The sequence below is a fragment of the Salvelinus alpinus genome, chromosome 1 (assembly GCF_045679555.1).
Source record: "Salvelinus alpinus chromosome 1, SLU_Salpinus.1, whole genome shotgun sequence".
NCBI lineage: Eukaryota > Metazoa > Chordata > Actinopteri > Salmoniformes > Salmonidae > Salvelinus > Salvelinus alpinus.
The window spans coordinates 44071632-44090537 of record NC_092086.1 but is presented as its reverse complement, the minus strand read 5'-3'; the positions used below and the strand labels follow the sequence as shown (position 1 = coordinate 44090537).

General features: G+C 43.6%; 2 protein-coding genes across 10 annotated transcripts in view; one reads left to right on the top strand and one right to left on the bottom strand.

The window, feature by feature from the left end:
• LOC139577113 (protein TANC2-like) overlaps positions 1–7270 on the top strand; it is a 137721-nt gene extending 130451 nt beyond the window's left edge. For 4 of the 7 annotated variants that reach the window (XM_071403945.1, XM_071403976.1, XM_071403954.1 and 1 more), the window contains 5 exons: positions 632–661; positions 1510–1601; positions 1721–1867; positions 2852–2952; positions 3470–7270. In XM_071403945.1, the coding sequence (XP_071260046.1) occupies positions 632–661; positions 1510–1601; positions 1721–1867; positions 2852–2952; positions 3470–5432 (2333 nt within the window). In that variant the 3' untranslated portion in view covers positions 5433–7270. The remainder of the gene's footprint in view (positions 1–631; positions 662–1509; positions 1602–1720; positions 1868–2851; positions 2953–3469) is intronic. The other 3 variants (XM_071403984.1, XM_071403967.1, XR_011675213.1) reach the window with 2 other exon arrangements.
• Positions 7271–7335: 65 nt separating this feature from the next.
• LOC139577141 (transmembrane ascorbate-dependent reductase CYB561-like) lies at positions 7336–15691 on the bottom strand. Of its 3 annotated transcripts, XM_071404021.1 has the most exons (7): positions 15247–15686; positions 14489–14511; positions 14063–14280; positions 12373–12471; positions 10512–10615; positions 10145–10302; positions 7336–9201 (listed from the first exon to the last, which is right to left on the bottom strand). In XM_071404021.1, the coding sequence occupies exons 3-7, from the start codon at positions 14271–14273 to the stop codon at positions 9006–9008; spliced, it is 768 nt and encodes a 255-aa protein (XP_071260122.1). In that variant the 5' UTR covers positions 14274–14280; positions 14489–14511; positions 15247–15686; the 3' UTR covers positions 7336–9005. The 3 variants fall into 3 exon arrangements, with proteins under 3 accessions (XP_071260122.1, XP_071260106.1, XP_071260113.1); XM_071404005.1 differs by lacking the exon at positions 14489–14511 and having other exon boundaries at positions 15247–15691; XM_071404012.1 differs by lacking the exon at positions 14489–14511 and having other exon boundaries at positions 14063–14276; positions 15247–15688.
• Positions 15692–18906: the final 3215 nt, after the last annotated feature.

Sequence of the window (18906 nt, the reverse complement as noted above, 5' to 3'; positions counted from 1 at the left end):
TAGAGGTCACTAGTCACACAGATTTAAAAACACTGGTATATAGGACTGTCTTCTAATTTTGCAATATTGTTCTACATTAGCTTCAGTGGTTTAGCTACAACTTTAGTCCCTTATAGTTCTATTTAATATACTGGTTTTTCCCCTCGGTAGGACTATAGTGGCCATTGACTCCTAGAATGTTGTCAACTACTGCCTGAATCTCTTCCCTATGTGGTTTGGTGCTCACCAAGGCTTCGCCATGCCTTTCTCCCCAGTCACCACTAACCCCCCTCCTCTGTTTCCACCATGTTTATAATGGTGGATGTGAGGCCCCTCCCTCTGCTCCTACTGCTGCTGGCATTGCTGTTGCACCTTTTTCTTTTGCTGACACACTTTTTTGGCCACAGCTTCTCACTTCTGCCTCTTTCTGTTCTTTTCTTCATCTCACTCACTCCCTCCTCCCTGCTCACTCACTTTTCACTTTCTCTCGCTCACTTTCTCGCGCACACACACACACACACTCACACTCTCTCTCTCTCTCTTGGTTCCTCTTATTGAGTTGGTTCCATTATGTTTCCTCTCATTTCACCACCTAACTCCCTTCTCTAACCTTTCACTCATAACCCTGGCTCCGCCCCCTCTCCGTAATCAGGATATCAGACTCTTCCCAGTCGACCCCGAGGTAACACACAGTTTGCCCTCTCTCTATATACATCTCTGCTCTCACTCTCTCGTCCTCTTTTTTTTTACCCTCCTTACTCTTTATATGTGGCTTTGTGAAGTAAGCTAACCATCCAAGTCATCCACTGCCCGATAAGAGATTATGACACAAACACCACAAGGCCCACAGTCCATGCCTTCCCCCTGGTGGTGGGAAGCCATAAATGCATGTGTGAACCCCCTCTGCTCTGGCATGGCTTGTGCTTGCCTGTCCCCCCCTACACAGCATGCAGAATAACACAGAATAACTCTGGCTAATAATGAGATATTATTGTGTATTCATGTTGGGTGAGATTGGCATTGGAACATAAATAAGTTGATCGTTTTCCCAGTGGCTTTACTAGAGATTAAGTTACTGATTCTGTACTTGAGTCAGATCCTTCCTGCACCAGGTATGACGTCAATATCTATGTATCCATCTGTTAGCTGAGCGCTTAAATGGCACATGCAGGGGCAAAGAAACCCCAAACCTGTCTGTCTCAGTAAGTCACGCCATATTTATCTTGGGTAGAGCTTCATCATCATCTCGACCTGTCAACTGGTTTCGCTCCACTCCGAGGTGAAGTTGCCCCTACCTACAGATCTAGGATCAGTTTGCTCTCTCCAAATGCTAACTTAAACCATTACTGGAGGGGATAAACAAAACAGACCTTAGATCAGCGTCTAGGGGCAACTTCACCCTGCTCCTTTCTCTCTTGTCCTTCTCATTGTCGGTCCGTTTACTCTGAGACACGCCCCCTCTTCCTGTCATTGCCACTCTCCTCCGGCCATTCCCCGTTACCCATCATGCCCCCTGCTGTCTTCCACCAGGTCCGGCCACCTGGGCCATGGCCACCTCCAAACCCGACATCATGATCGTCCTGCTCAGCAAGCTGATAGAGGAAGGAGATGGCTTCTACAAGGTCAGCCCTTCCGAGAATATAGCAATATAGCACAGCTGTCATTGAGGGTTACTGTTGTGGTGCCAAACCGTGCTAGTCTCTCGCCTTTCTGAGTGTTTTTTCTTCTACCCGTCCTGTAGAAAGGTAAAGTGAAGGAGGCGGCCCAGCGGTACCAGTACGCCTTAAAGAAGTTCCCCCGCGAGGGCTTCAGCGAAGACCTCAAGACCTTCAGAGAGCTCAAGGTGTCCCTCCTCCTCAACCTGTCCCGCTGCCGGAGGAAAATGAATGTGAGTGACACCCCAAGGCACCCTCCTCTATCCCCTCACCCCACCTGGCTGTGACTGGAGCTGCTTTTTTTTGCTTACACTCAACAGCATTACCATCTGCAAGGTTTACCAAGACATTACAATACAAAACAACTTTATTATCCCTCATTGGGATGTGTGCTTGTTCATTGTGCTTACAATACAAATATATTTAGCTCTTCTGATAGATTATAAAACCGCACGTGGATTTAAGCAGTGTAAAAAATATTGGTTTCAAAAGGTTGATGACAGCAATATCATTGTACAAAAATGTACAGTAGATCAGACTTCAACATAATAGCGGAAGGTAAATCTCCCTCAACTCTAGCCTCATCTAACCTAGGCCCATATCCCTGCATCTTCCATTCCCTCTTATAGTTTGCTTGGTTTTGGTTTGTGTTTGTAGCTCTGGTAACTTTAGAGGAGGTGCAAAGGGAGGTTGGTTTGGGTCAGGGCCATAGTGGCCAGGTGAGGTTCTAATGACAGAGCAGTGCAACAGCGGTTTCTGTGTGTGTGAATGTGTGTTTGTCTTTTGTATTTGTATGTCTCTGAAAGTCCGTGTCCTGTGTGTGTTCATATCAATGTTTTTAATTGCTCAATTTACATGGTATCGTCATGGACTTGTGTATTATTTTTTATTTGTCAGTGTCGCCCATTTCTCTCAGTTTTTTTTTCTTGGGTGTCTTCTATCTGAACCCAAGTTTCCATCGATCTCATTGACTCAGTTATTCACTTCTGTATTACTCTGTATGGTTATATGTATGACTGATACAAGACTCCTGAATGACTCTCATATGACTCATGTTTGACTCTGTACATGGTTCTATGTACGATTCATCTATAACCTTTTTTCCATTAATCTCTTGACTAATTTTTGACTCACCTCTGACTCATTTCTGACTCATGTACCGCTCCACGCGTGACTCTGTGAATGACTGTCGGCCCTGTTGCTGTTGTTGCTTGCAGGACTTTGGGATGGCTGAGGAGTTTGCTACCAAGGCGCTAGAGTTGAAATCCAAATCGTACGAGGCCTTTTACGCCAGAGCCCGCGCCAAGCGCAGCAGCAGGTAACCGTAGCGACGGGGAGAACAGGGAGGCGGAGGCCTAGCGCAGAGTGAGCTCAGCCTTAGGATCCAATTGGGCCCTCTCATGTCACATGATCACCAGGTTTCCAATGCGCTGTAGACAGATGACTACAGGGGGACATAATAGAGTTCATGAGCATTTTGGCCATGTTTTTCACCCTATGTCATGTTCAGTGGTTTTTATGTCTGCTTACACATCCTGTATCCCCTTAGCCCTATGACTTGTTCATTCTCTTGCTCATTGTCATGGCAAATGTTTTAGCGTAAGAGTGTACTTTGTCTGACTACTATGTGAGGGCAAGTAGTTTGAGCAGTTGTGGTGTTGTCATTTTGACCACATGCTACTCCCTCACGGTCTTTGGTTTCATGCTTTGTCATGTTCATCTGTACCCCCTCCACCTCTCCTGCTCCTCCCTCATTAATGCTTTCTCTTCTTTCTCAATCTCTCTCTTTTCCCTCTTGATATTCCCCTCTTCACCCCCTCGTGTATCCACCTCAGGCAGTTCCACGCAGCCCTGGAGGACCTGAATGAGGCCACCCTCCTTTGCCCCAACAACCGGGAGATCCAGCGCCTGCTGCAGAGGGTGGAGGAGGAGTGTCTTCAGTTCGAGGAGCAACAGGAGCTGGACCCTCCGCCATCCCCTCCCAGAGAGCAGGCCGCGCCCCCTCCCCAGTCCCTGGAGCCCCGCCTGGAGGACATGCAGCCAGTGCAGGACCTGTTTGAAGAGGACGAGGACTACCTGGAGCGCCTCCCCATGGGCATGACTCCCGAGCCCCGCTCAAGCCCCTCTGTCCTGCCCCTCATCCAGAGCCTGCCCCCCTCTCCGTGCCACCGCAACTCGCCCTACCTCTCCGGAGGCCCCTCCATGGTCCAGGCTTTTGAGCTGCCCCCCAGCCCCCCTTCCATGTCCTCCCCCACGCGCCAAGGCTACCAATCCACCTCTCCGTCACTTTCCCCGACGCACCAGAGCTCCCACTACCGGCCCAGCCCTCCGCACACCTCCCCAGTACACCAGGCTTCCGCTACGCCGTACAACTTCAGCCCACCACCTTCGCCTCTCCGCCGGGGGCCTCAGTACCGTGCCAGTCCCACCTCAGAGAGCGGAGGAGGTTTGTACCGGCCACAGTCGGCCTCAGCCCGCTACCAGTCGGAGCAGATACCCGGCCGGCCCAAGTCTCCGCTGTCTAAGATGAGCAGCCAGCGCTCCTTCCAGCTGCTCTCCCAGCAGCAGCCTCCCCAGCAGGGCCAGTGGCTGCAGCCTGCCAAGGCCCAGATCGTACGCACCAACCAGCCCAGCTCTGCTGTGCACTCCAGTGCTGTGCTGGGCACCAGTGCCTACAGCCAGATGGCCCACTCCATGAGCACCCGCCTTCCCCCCGACCTGGCCGAGCTGGGGGACGGTGTGAATATATACCCCAGTGCCCTGGAAGGGAGGCCCACGCTGCAGGTGCAGGCCAGCCTCAGTGCAGGAGCACTGTACCAACATGGTGGGATCCAGATGGTCCCAATGGAGGACGAGCTCCCCCAGCGGCCCTCCTCAGCTTACCGGCCTGGAGGTCTGCGCTACGGCCAGGCCCCCCAGATCAGCCGCAGCCAGTCGGCAGCGTACTACCCTGTCTCACCTCAAATGGAGATGGAGTTAGAGATGGAGCACCAGGCGGCGCTGGGATCACCGGAGAACCCCCACGGCCTGCGCCGACCTGTCAGTGCCACCAGCGCAGAGCCAAAGCCACACGCACCCACTCCCCGGCCCCTCATGCACTCCCAGAGCGTAGGCCTCCGCTTCTCCCCCTCCAACACAAGCCTGGGTGGGGTCTCTGCAGCTAATCTAGCCCCAGGCTTCCGGGGCTCCACCTCGGCCCAGCAGATGGAAATCCCTCTACAGCTGTCCTACGAGGATGGTAGCGTCTACTGCGACGACCTCTCGCCTGTGTCTCCTCCGCAGGGTAGCGACATAAGGGTGGTGGGAGGGACATACCCAGACAAGGCGCTCCGCTCCAGAAACACACCTTTCATGGGCGTTGTCGACAAGACGGCGCGGACTCACCAGTACCTGCCACCGCAACCGCAGACAATAGGGCGCTCCTGGGCCATCTCTTCCCTGGACACGGTGGTGACAAGCTCCGCCACGTCTCCAGGGAACATTGGCCCTCAGCATGGCTACAGCCAACAGCCCAGCCTTGGACACATCGCCTACTACAACCGCACCAACAACGCCCACAACGGACACCTCCTGGACGATGACTACTACAAGCCGCCAGCTAACAGCTCACGGGACGGCAGGGCAGACGGCATGGGCCGCGTGAGCCAGGCGCCCACCTACCCAGACGTCAAGGTGGCCCGGACGCTGCCTGTGGCCCAGGCCTACCAGGACAGCGAGTACATGCAGCACTCCAGGGACAGGCAGGGCCCCACGTCCCCTATCAAACCAAAGAGACCTTTCGTGGAGTCAAACGTGTAGGGAGGGACTGAGGGAGAGGACTGATAAGCCTGCAGATATTTTGATTTGGAATGACTTAGAGACAACACCAAGGGTATGTGATGAGATTGGGAAGGCAACACTACTGCAGACAAACACATTTAAACTCTCCTCCCATGCATCTTCTTTGCCTCTGTCCTTCACAGCCATTTACTATGGATGAATACAAGAAAGCATAAAACTGCAGTTTGCCAGGTGAATCCAACACCTCCAGTACTCCAGAATATGTTGGCCTTCTGTTTGCAGAGTAGTTTGTATAGTCAAAGTGGAGGGGACAGGGATGATCCACAACTTTAGGTACTTGAGTCTGTTGGAAAAGCCTGTAGGAGGACTAATACCACACACCCTGAACTGGAAACCCCCAGATCTCAAGCAGGGGAGACTGCTGCCTGCCGTTTTCTCCCTGCCCCTGAATGCCTGTCCTGGTCAGACTCAAGCCATGGGCACTTCCCTGCTTAACCTGTTGAAGTCCAAACTCTCAATGCCTTCTTCAGAACGACTCAATAGAAGGCTGCCCTTCACTAAGATGACCATGTTCTCTGCTGTAAATGTGACTGAAAAGAGACTTCAACATACTTGTATATAGGAAAAGCAACAAAAAAAAGTAATATTTATCATTTAAGTTATGTTTGTAAAATACATTATATATTATTTCCATTGGATTTTCTTTGCTTTTGTGTTTTTTTTTGCTCAAGAAGTGACATGCAGCAGGTTTTGTGAAGCTTTTGGGAAACGGGCATTTCTTATTTTCCAATAACTTGAATGTGTCCATTTACAGTTGAATTATCTCTACCAGCCAAAGCTGCAGTTATTCAAACATAACACTGTACTACATACAGTTTTGGCCACTAAAGGGTCAAATATGTTGGCAGCATGCACACATGACCGAAGTGGTCATTGAAGGACTATTTTTATCCATCCACAAAATGCTTTCCATAAAACAATGGAATTTAGGTGGTCAAACATTGTCTTCAATATAGAACAGAAATGGGTCCAAAGCTAATATTTAGGTTAAGGATGTAAACCGAGTTATAGGCTGACTACAACAATTGATATATTCAGAAACGTACAAAACCATCCAATGTCTACGCTTTCTTTTACAGTGCATTTTCATGAAACTAGATATGTTTTGAAGAAAGTGGTGTCAAGACTAGGCTACATTACAAGGTTGTCAATTGTGATGGATTTGATGCAACACAATTACAGTGCAGTTTACCAACACCCTTTGGCACTTAGTATGAACATCAGCTGAAAACAGATACTTATCTTACAAGAACATGTGAAGTTTACATTTTTATTTACTGTAATTTTCATTCTTGTCACTTAAAAATGTCAAACATTTAGGCTAACAGTTTTATTTATAATTGTGTGCTTGGTAATAGGTGGAGCCTCGCCGATCGGTTCATAAACACCAACCAGGACCTTGAAGGAGCCAGTTGATTGGATGCACCTCTTAATATCAAAGGTTAACACTACATCTGAGCCTGTTGCAGGAGAGACTTATCCCTACAGTCAATGAATAACATTTATTTTTAATAGTTCGTGTAAATAATTGTACATGCTGTGCTGCATAGAAATGCATGTTTGTTCTCTGCTTACTCCCATGCTGATATAAACATGTTTGTATAGCAGTTTATCAATATTTGGAGAGGGAGGCAGAGTACAGGGTGGGGGAACAGCCATCTTTTTTCTCTTGGGCTTGCTGAGCAGAGTTCTGTAAATGTGAGTTGTGAAGGTAATAAGAAACATGCGATTGTAAAATGTACTTATTTAAAAATGGTTACCACTTCAAGGAAAATAAATGTGGGTCTGCTCCTTTACTTTTAGCTTGTTCACACCATCAGTAGCGACGTTGACACAGACTATATCAAACAAAACACACCTATTGAGTCATGCATCTTTAATAAGTGATAGGAAGGCAATAGGTTTTAATAAGTCAGTCAGCAGTGCCTATTGTATAGAACAAGTTTCCACAAGTGAAAATAGAGGTAGCGATATTGAATCTAAAGTAATCTTAGTTACATTATGCTTTAAACTGATTAAATATGAGGACAAGTAGATGCTTAGAACAAAGCAAATTACAATACAACATTCATACACTAAGAGAAGATGTAACAGTCAATCATACGCAGCAAACATGGATACAGCTTATTGTACAATTAAATCCAGTTAAGGCACACATACAATAACGCTCAGAGCATTTTACACTTACCACAGAAGCATAAAGATCTTTACCGAATCGACCCCTTAGCCCAGTTAAATTATCCCGATTCTGTAACCCCATATTTTGCAAATCAAGATCAGCTCAATTGAGCATTTGTTTTTAAAGGATCAGATCCTACAATATTAAGATCTCTGGATTTTCAGCGCTTTGAGTAGACCTTCACCTTGCCCTCCCTCTACTGGACAGGTCATGACTACTTCTACACATTAAAGTAACTAAGATGAATGTCTGCATATCACAAGAGAACATGCATTTATTTGACACGTCTCAATATAACTGACCACATACCTATACTGCAGTCGATTTAATGTAAGAACATTTGTACCTTTCTAAATCCACCAAGTGTGATTAAGATTGTGAAAATTTGCTATTTAGCAGACGCTTTTTAGTTGTGCATACATTTGATTTCTTGTTTTACATATGGGTGGTCCCGGGAATCGAACCCACTATCCTGCAAGCGCAATGCTCTACGGAGTATTCTAATCACTACCTTTGAGAATTTGATTGGGTATTTCAAAACAGAAAATTACCCAATGCTAAGATTTAATCTGATCAGAAGAACTGGGCCCTGAAACTATTGGATAGGTTGTAGCAGGTTTCCTAGGGCCACCCCAGACGTTTCACATGTTAACTGGCACACCTGATTCAATTAGTCACGCAACCATCAAGCCTTTGACTTGAGTCAGGTGTGCTTTAGGGTTAAACTAAAATATGAAACTTCTGGGGGGGCCGGGGAGACCCTGAATCAATGGTGAAAATTCAACAGCCAAACATAAGGAATGGTGAAGAAACTGCTTCTTGAGTGCCTAGGGGTAATTTAGAATGCAACCCCAAAAATCCAGGCATCGTTCAGTCACAACTTTGTGCATATGTTTGGTCCTTTATCATAAATTCAACACTGCCAACAGATTAATTCAATATTATTTTGTCACAATGAACATATCCCTGAATGAACTGCAACTTCTAAATTTATCACAAGCTTGAAAGTTGTTTGTTAAACAAGGAGTAACTTCCAGTATTAAAGTATAACCCTTCTGCCCTTGAAGGCACAACTAATTGGCTTGGACACATGGCTTTGTCCTCACTGAACACTTAGCAAAGGCTATTTTGTTTTTAAGAGACCTAATATGGCACATTGTGGCAGCGATCATAGACATTGGTCAAATCAGTCCTGTCATACCTCCATTTCACCACAAGGGGGTGTAGAACAGCTCTTGATGTGACATGAAATAAAGACAACATACCAGCTGGACCTGGAGAGATACTGGGTGTGCAGGCTTTTGTTCAAGCCTGAGCACACAGTAGCTTTTCAGACCAGAGTGTTTCCTGGTTTAAGGTGAGGTGGGGCTCCCTCCCCCCTCAGTCAGGGTCTTAAAGTGCACAGATAAGGCCTCCTCCTCTGGGTGTGGGGGTCTCCTGAAGTCCTCCCGTGTCACCACGTAGCCTACCAGAATCCCAAATGCTACTAGCAGCAGTCCTAGCATGTTACCAAGGATCCCCTCTGCGACAAACTGTGAATATGTGTGCCTGGGAAGAAAAAGGATTTCTGTATTATATCAATGGAGTTTCTGTTGTGATACAGTACAGCCTAATGTGAAATAACATTTGTAAAGAATCATTAGTTATAATATTTCCGTGTAACTCATCAAGATGACCTTAAGCATAACATATGGCACCAAACAGGAGAATGATTCATAATGTGCAAAGACTCATAATTCAAATCCATGTCTGACCACTGTCATAAAGATAGCCCAGACAACAAAAGCCCAGCTTTCCCCAAACATACCCTGTACAATAATTAACTCCCCTATGATTTAGCAGGGTAGAGCTGGGCAAAGTAGTAGCACTTCAACATCATCCAAAGTGACAAACATACCACTGACTTGAACATCTGGCACGTCTCTTAACAAATGCCTTTTTTTAACCCCGTTTTCATGGTATCCAATTGGTAGTTAGTCGTCTCGTCGCTGCAACTCCCGTATGGACTCGGGAGAGGCGAAGGTCGAGAGCCGTGCGTCCTCCGAAACACAACCCAACTAAGCCGCACTGCTTCTTGACGCAACAGCCGCTTACCCCTCGGAAGCCAGCCGCACCAATGGGTCAGAGGAAACACTGCACACCTGGCGTCAGTGTGCACTGCACCTGGCCCGCCACAGGAGTCGCTAGTGCACGATGGGACAGGAACATCCCTGCCGGACAAACCCTCCCCTAACCCGGACGACACTGGGCCAATTGTGCGCCGCCCCATGGGTCTCCCAGTCGTGGCCGGCTGCGACAGACCCTGGACTCAAACCCAGAATCTCTAGTGGCACTGCGATGCAGTACCTTGCACCATTCGGGAGGCCCACCAAATGACTTTTCACCCAATAATTATGTGCATTTGTGTATTTTAGCATGCCATTTGTATACATTTCTTCATTGTACGTGCTGGTAGGATATTGGAACTGATCCCCTGCGTAGTAATACTCACTGGATACTGAAGAACAATTTCTCTGAAATGCCCAGTAGGCAGGTGGCTAGGGACATGGCGAGCATGGCCAGGCCAAAGAAGACATGTAGTGGCAGGTACCAGCTCCGCAGCGCCATTAACGTCCCAGGGAAGAGGAAGAAACCAAGCCCCATCAGCCACTGAGGGAGTAGAGGACCAATGTTATTAAACAATTATGCCTATTAGAATGTAATATGAGAGCTACTGCCTGTATACAGCTAGGTTCTCAGTGCAAACAGTACATTAATTGTAATTCTGATACAAGGAAAAAGGAAGTTGAAATTATTAGCTTGATTTGTGTGTGTGCACGTGACTGCATGTATGCACAGAAGGAGAGGCGAGGGCTGACCTGTACACAGAAGAGAACAAAGGTGAGCATGCCACACCAGCTGTGGAGGGAGTACATGTTGGGGATCTTGTTATGATTATGGAAGTCAAACACAGCCACGATACCTGAGGAGATACAATGATACATGCTGTCAATCTTTCCCATTCATTTGGTATAGAACAATGTTGATCAATTATGGATTATATATATATATATATATATATTATATATATATATATATATATATATATACAAATAATGACAATTACAACAATACTGAATGAACAATGAACACTTATTTTAATATAATACATAAAGAAAATCAATTTAGTCTCAAATAAATAATGAAACATGTTCAATTTGGTTTAAATAATGCAAAAACAGTGTTGGAGAAGGTAAAAGTGCAATATGTGCCATGTAAAAAAAGCTAACGTTTAAGTTCCTTGCTCAGAACATATGAAAGCTGGTGGTTCCTTTTAACATGAGTCTTCAATATTCCCAGTTAAAAAGTTTTAGGTTGTAGTTATTATAGGACTATTTCTCTATACCATTTGTATTTCATAGACCTTTGACTATTGGATGTTCTTATAGGCACTATAGTATTGCCAGCCTAATATCGGGAGTTGATAGGCTTGAAGTCAAACAGCACTGTGCATGAAGCATTGCTAAGAGCTGCTGGCATATGCAGTAAAGTTTGAATGAATGCTTACAAGCCTGCTGCTGCCTACCACCGCTCAGTCAGACTGCTCTATCAAATCATATACTTTATAATAAAAACACAGAAATACGAGCCGTTGGTCATTAATAGTCAAATCTGTAAACTATAATTTCGAAAACAAAACATTTATTATTTCAGAGAAATACGAAACCGTTCCGTATTTTATCGAACGGGTGGCAACCCTAAGTCTAAATATTGCTGTTACATTGCACAACCTTCAATGTTATGTCATAATTACGTAAAATTATGGCAAATTAATTACGGTCTTTGTTAGGAAGAAATTGTCTTCACACAGTTCGCAAAGAGCCATGCGGCCCAAACTGCTGCATATACCCTGGCTCTGCTTGCACTGAACACAAGAGAAGTGACAATTTCCCTAGTTAATATTGCCTGCTAACATGATTTCTTTTTACTACATATGCATGTTTCTTTTTTTTCCTTCTTTTTTTATACTTGTGTATTGACTTTTAGAAGGGCATTGATGTTTATGGTTTGGTACATTTGTGCAACGATTGTGCTTATTTCGCGAATGCGCTTTTATTAAATCATCACCCGTTTAGCGAAGTAGGCTGTGATTCGATGATAAATTAACCGGCACCGCATTGATTATATGCAACGCAGAACAAGCTAGTTCACATTGTTAATGATATTACTAGGTTTAGTTAACTAGTGATTATGTGAAGACTGTTTATTTACAAGATATGTTTAATGTTAGCTAGCAACTTAGCTTGGCTCCTTGCAGCCACAAGGTCCTTTTGATGCTGCACTCACATAACAGGTGGTCAGCCTGTCACGCAGTCTCCTCTCAGATTGCAATGTAATCAGCGTCCAAAAAGGCTGATTTCAAGTTTTCATAACAATTGGTAATCTGCCCCAATTAATCGGCCAAGCCGATTAATCGGTCGACCTCTAGTCTGAATGACTGATCTGGCCCTAGAGAACCTATTTATGACCCTCCGATAGTTAAGTCCACTTGTTTGTCCCACCACGCAAGACATGTCTGTCTATATACACACACATATATTCAACTAGATAGGTTAGGCATTTTCCTTTTATATACACAATAGCTACAAATTTAGATTAGTTTAGAATGTTTGGGTTCAAGGGGAAAGGGCCAAAACAACAAGTCTTGCCCTTAGACACAGACACCCACCCAGGCCTTACCCACTATGCTGATAATGAGGGCGAGAAGGTGGAGCACAGCATGGAGAATCTTGACGTTGCGTTTGCTTTCATTCCTAAATACTCTGTACACCAGGATCGCTGTGAGAGACAAACAAGTCTGGTTAACATTCACATAAGACTCTAATCAAATAGAATCATTTCCACAAGAAGATGATAATAAACTCAAGCCTGTCTAAATATACAGTGGTCAGACTTGACATAATAAAATAAAAAACTGTTCACCTTCAAACATTGCTTTTGCACCTTAATCTGCTGTAACCATTTAAAAGGTTAGTCATTACTTTTGTCATTGTACCATAATCACACCCAACATGACACCAAGGGCAATAACAGGTATGAAGCTACAAAAGAAAGGGTGAATCAGGGTAGTTATGGGGGTGTTTTAGTCCCAGTGAGCTTGAGGTGAAGGTTAAGTAAGGTGGGGCTTTGAGTGGGGCAGAAGTCATTCAACAAGACCACTATAATGCATTTTCACAAACACTTGACAAGTAGCTGCCACCAAGGTCTCAGCAACACATAGGGTTGGTTAGCATAAAAATGTTACAGAAATGCTATGAGACAACAACTGTTCAACTGAGTTCTTGTATTATTACAATTATTTAAAAAATGATATTAACCTTGCAGAAACACTGAAACAATGTTCCAGGCAATAGTATTTGCTGTGTGTCTCCTGATCCCACTAAGGACAGCTGGTTCCCCTGGAGGGTGTTCTCATCCCAGCTCCATTTGGACTGACCGCTAACACTAATGGCTACGAGAACATTAGTTTAATGTCCTAATTCAATTGCTGTAGCAAGGTTAGGAATCGAAAGGCTACAGCTGACTTAACTTAATAACAAGCAGCTGTTTTATTTGACACCACAAAGGAGATTTTATTTACATTGTCAATTGCTGAATAACTTATTTTTCTCATTACAATCACGATTCAGGGACCAATGGAAAACCCTTTGAAAACATTTGCTTTCATTGCAACTGTTTTCCAGTAAGTGTTTATCATAGTACTATTTATGGGAACAAATCCCTGCATTACTAATTTCTCTCACACACAGAAGGGGAGAAACACAATGACATAGAAACAAACAAAATAAAGTCTTGGCTCCTCCCACCCTAATAGCATTAGGAATGTATTCCTGTTGCAGTGTGCCCTTAGGCCTGTGCTCTGTGTAGCATTAGCATCACACTAATGCAATAGGTCAGAAGACCCCTAGGCTAACAGAGCAGACATCAGAGAAGACAACTGCCATTGTGGCTCAAAGAAGACACTGTGGCTTCAGCTTCCCTTTGTTCATCTACCTCCATCGCTCCATGCTACCAGTAAATCAAATTGTATTGGTTGCATACACATATTTAGCAGATGTTATTGCAGGTGTAGCAAAATCCTTGTGTTCCTAGCTCCAACAGTGCAATAGTATCTAACAATACACACAAAACTAAATATAGAATACATATACACCGGACTCGACATTGTATACATGTATGATGGGAGGTGTAGACAGTACATGGATAGAATAAATAGTATATCTGAAGAATACATTGATATTAATAGTGTATGTACAGCAATAGTTAAATAGAACAATGAGCCATTAATTGAGGCGATTTATAAAAAGTTTTTTAAATTGCTGGAGGAATGGTTTTAATTCTAATTTTAGTTGGTTTAATGCTACCCTACCATCTCCATAGAGAAAGACCAGGCCCAGGACCATGCAGAGGGGATGTACATTAAACTCCTGTCCCGAACCGTCCCAGGCGTAGCCTCCGTGATAGCTGCCCATCCACACGCCCGTGATCACCACACAGGCCAGGCCCAGAACCTGAGTCCCCCCCACATACCACGGGAAGGAGCCCAGCCCTTGCAAGGCCCGCTGAGGGCTATCTTCCATGGTCTGTCTTGGAGGGGGAGGAGGGATAGAAAGAGGGGGAGAATGGTGGTTTAGTCCAGTGGTTCAAAACGGTATGTGTTATGATGACTAGTTTCCTGACTTTTTCTTACTGAACCAACCAGGAAAACCTCCAGGCCCATGTTAAGACCCACCTATAGCTTTCTGAAAAGACCTTTGACTCATGGATGAACAAAACCTGTGATCTGAATCTTTACCTTGTCTCTTACCAGTCACCACCCTAAAGGAGTCAGAGAAATAACCAAATATTGGATCAGTCTAGTCATGTCTCCGGGATTGAGATAAACAGAAGCGTCCTTTTCCTGCGCTGGGCTCATGTGATGACGTGCGTGAGAGACTGCAGAGCGCTACACTGGGGAAACTATCACATCCATGTGAAAAACACTTACATGGCTAGGTGTTTGCTCTTCAGTTGAATAGCAGTTTGTTATAGGCTATGAGTGACTTTATTCAACGTGATTGTGTATTCAGTTGAATATTTGTTCTAGGAGTATGACAACGTTTTTATTCAAAGTGTGTGTATTCAGTTAACATTGTGTTGCTTAGCCTAGCCTACACCACCTTGTTTTTTACTAGGTGGTATACAGCTACAGACGAAAGTTACTTTCGTTGGTAAGGATAACTTATGCAGCAGGTTAGGAGAATTAACCTAGCAGGTTAGAATAATTAGGTTAAGAAAATAGTTAACTAAAAAGCTATCCTAACCTGCTACGAAACGTCACAACCCTTATTTTAGGCTACTGATTGGATTTGAGATGGATGCATGTCAGAAACAAGAACCAAATCTCGCGCATGTTGTGAGAAATGTGATTAAATGTACGCAAACTATTGACAAACAAAACACTATTTATAGGCTATCCTCGACTATAATCTTGGATACCACACTTCTAGGAGCTCTATCCTATCATACAACTTCAAGCGCAAACATCCGTAAGGTAGGACATGTTCCACTTACCGTTGGTCCTCAAATAATCTGTTTTCCCAGCAAGTCTGAGAGGGAGTGGATATCCTTGTTCCGCTCCTTTTGTGTGTTTTGGACTGATTCCTAGATACGCCTACAAATTTCGTAGTAACCTCATTACTAAAGAAACGCAATAAAGTCCTATAGCCTAGGCCTGCCACTAAATATTTCACAATAAGCTTTATCTTACTCCTCACACGCGCGCTTCACAAAAACGTCGCGGGTGGGTGGATCTGTCGACTGGTCGTGACAGAAACAGTGGCGCAGCTAAACGTTGAGTTGACAGAGAAATACGTTATACACTCCCCTTCAATTAGCACCAAACGTAGAGGAGGGAGGAGCACAAACAGCCTTCCGAGAGGATGTTGTCTGGCACCGCACTGACGAAAATGTCCAAAGGTCTATTACCTTGGCTACGCAGGGCGTTCTTGCAGATGCAGACCCGGCATTGAATCAAAGCAATTAATTAAAAAGGCATAATGACCAATTAGTTGACTGCTTTAATTGATACTGATGCATATTGGATAAAGATGGACAGTGCGATCTTGTCTGCTCGTTTAGACTGACAGCCCATTTCTGAACTTTTTAAGCTAATTGGTCTTTTGACTTTGAAAAAAAGAGTTGACGTGAAAAGATCGGATGTGATTGGTCAAAATATCAATTAGTAGAAGAAACTATCAGAATTGGTCTGCCTGTGTAAACGCAGCCTAAATAGCCCAGCTCTATATGTTTGTGTTGAACAATAAAGATGCAGGAAAGAACAGTTGATTTAATTCAAGTAGGCTAACATTTAAAAGTAAGTTTTTGCCCATGCTGCATGTGGCTATATCAGTCCGCTAATACAGGACTATTAAGGCCTACTTTTATTAGAAAAAAAAATTATCCAAAAAATAGATATATTTTTAGATATATTTTTTAAAATTGTATTATTATTATGATTTTTAAGGGGGTGCTGCAGCACCCTCAGCATCCATACTTCCTGAGGCTATGAACCTACGGTAAAATATGGTGGTAGATCTTTAATGTTATTGGACTGTTTTGCTTCCACTGGACCTGGGGCCCTTGTTAAGGTCAACGGCATCATGAACTTTACCAAGTACCAGGACATTTTAGCCAAAAACCTGGTTGCCTCTGCTAGGTAGAGGCCAAGTGGACCATCCAGCAAGACAATAACCCCAAGCACTAATAAAAATCCACAAAGAAATGGTTAATTGACAACAAAATCAACATTTTGCAATGGCCATCTCAGTCTCCGGGCTTGAACACCATTGAAAACCTGTGGTTATGATTTGAAGAGGGCAGTCCATAAGAGCAGAGGAAGGATATCAAGGATCTGGAAAGATTCTGTATGGAAGAATGGTCTAAGATCCCTCCCAACATGTTCTCCAATATCATAAAACATTTTAGAAAAAGGCTCAGTGTCATTATCCTCGCAAGGGGAGGGTACTAGAGTATTGAAAACAGGGGTGCCAATAATTATGACTTCTATCTTTTTTAGATTATGATACTTGTTAAACACATTTTACTTCTCTGAGCAACTATATTATTATAAATTAATATGATTTCCAAAATGTTTTGAGCATACAATACAGCCTAGCTCAGTATTTGTTGCTCATCTTTATCAAGGGTGCCAATAATTATGGACATTACTTTATCTGAATAGTTTGGCAACTTAATCTGCTAGGCTTAATGTTGAAAATCTAGGTTTAGCCCACAAATCGGTCTAAAAAATATTTGGTCTCTTTGCATAATATTAATTAGGACATTTTGTTAATTAAAGGTAGACTCAGCGAAATGATGTTATCACGAGGAGCACAACAGATATTGAGATGAGCGAGATGCAAGACTTCTCTCTCACGCAGTCACACACAGTATCTGCGCATGTGCAAGCGTTTGCGTCAAGGACTTCACAACGTGATTCGCCAGGGCACCAAAACAGTGGAGAAGTTGATAATCGCGCTCTTAGTTGTGGAAATTGACCCACTATGCTGTTTACTTTCTGCGGAAATTCACCCACTATGCTGTTTACATTCTGCATCTACGTCATATAGCTGAGTCTACCTTTACATCACACATCTCAGCAAAACACCACACCAAAACACTTGATGGCAGAACTTGGAAGCTCCGCTTGTGAATATACCACTTCCCAAAATTATCCATAAGAGGGAGACAAAGACTTCAGGACTTCGTGACCAAAGGCCGCGTTATGCTTGATAGTTCACGTAAGGCAATTTGCCGTAGCCCTAAAGTGATTTCCCAAATAGGCTAATATAGAAGCAGACACTTTCAAAGTTTTGTAGTAAAGTGTTCACTTTCTGAAGGACAGCAAATTGGCCAGTGTTACCTAGTATTGCCTTTTCAGTGCTGATTCAGGTGTTATTAAGTGTTTAATTAATAGTGTAAATAGTCCCAGTGTTGGTGTTAATAACCAGTGTTAAACCAAAACCACACCAATCATTATCATATTTTCCAGCATGCTCTATTGCAGGTAGATTATTATATATTTTTTAAATATCCATGTTTTTGTATATACATAGATTCATTTATTTTATACTACTCAAATATAGATAACATACATTTTTCTAAACTAATCCAATCTGTTACGTGGACTTATTGCACCGGTTACTGAACCCAGCAGTCAATCAAAATGTTGGATATCCCTGCTCTGGCTGGATTACAATAGGAATTACACATCACTTTGTAAATCATCATAATGTGACTTGCAGGCCTGAAAACCTTGCGTTTCAGGCCGCTGTATTAGAGTAAAACGATGCCCTCAAAATAAGGCCTCATTAAATACTTGTTGTATTGTGTTATTAAATCATTTTAATTTTAACGATAACATTTTCACTTAGAATCTCACTTGGTGAAGGCTACAGGACTGAAAATGGATGAGTGCAACAATCATGTTGTATTAATCCATGTCTCTGTCACTAACAAATATAATCATGGGTGGTAACTCTACAAGTTACTCGAAAGGCAAGGCACTCTGGGAAATATACAAATAAGGCTTTACACTAAGTAAGTAAGTAATTTAACACTGAAAAATGTGGACCCATACAGACACTCTCAGTGTTGATTTAACACTGTAGAATTTGCTGTGTACTCATTTTGCCATGGGGCAGAGATATTTGTTTTGCAGTTTTACCGAAAATTTCCTGCAATTTAAACCATTTTGCCATGGGGTGGAGAGAAATGTTTGCAGTTTTAAAGCCAATTTCCTGCAATTTTACAAATTTTGCCAAGACGTATGCCATGTTAATGATATCTGAGGGAGAGTGAATAACAAAATTAATGGGGACTTCTAGAAGTCAGGGCCTCTAGGCACATGCCCTGCCTGCCCGTTCGGTATTCAGTCATGGTTACTACAAGTTTAAATAGCTGGCTAGACTCATTTATATATCCAGAACACAACCAAATTTCTAAATTGCACTTTGTGTATTCTACTATTGTAACTGTAGGTTAAGACCCCTACATAGTAAAATGGTTTTTGTAAGAGTTTTTTTCTGGTAAGCAATTGCTTATGTCGCTTATTCCTGGAGCTGGCCCTGCTGCTCTTGTCCAGAGGTCTGGGTTATTCTGGCATAGTCCGTTATAAACTCTCCTCTGTATGCTACCGCAGGAGCCACGGTTCAAGTCCCAAAAATTTGAGTA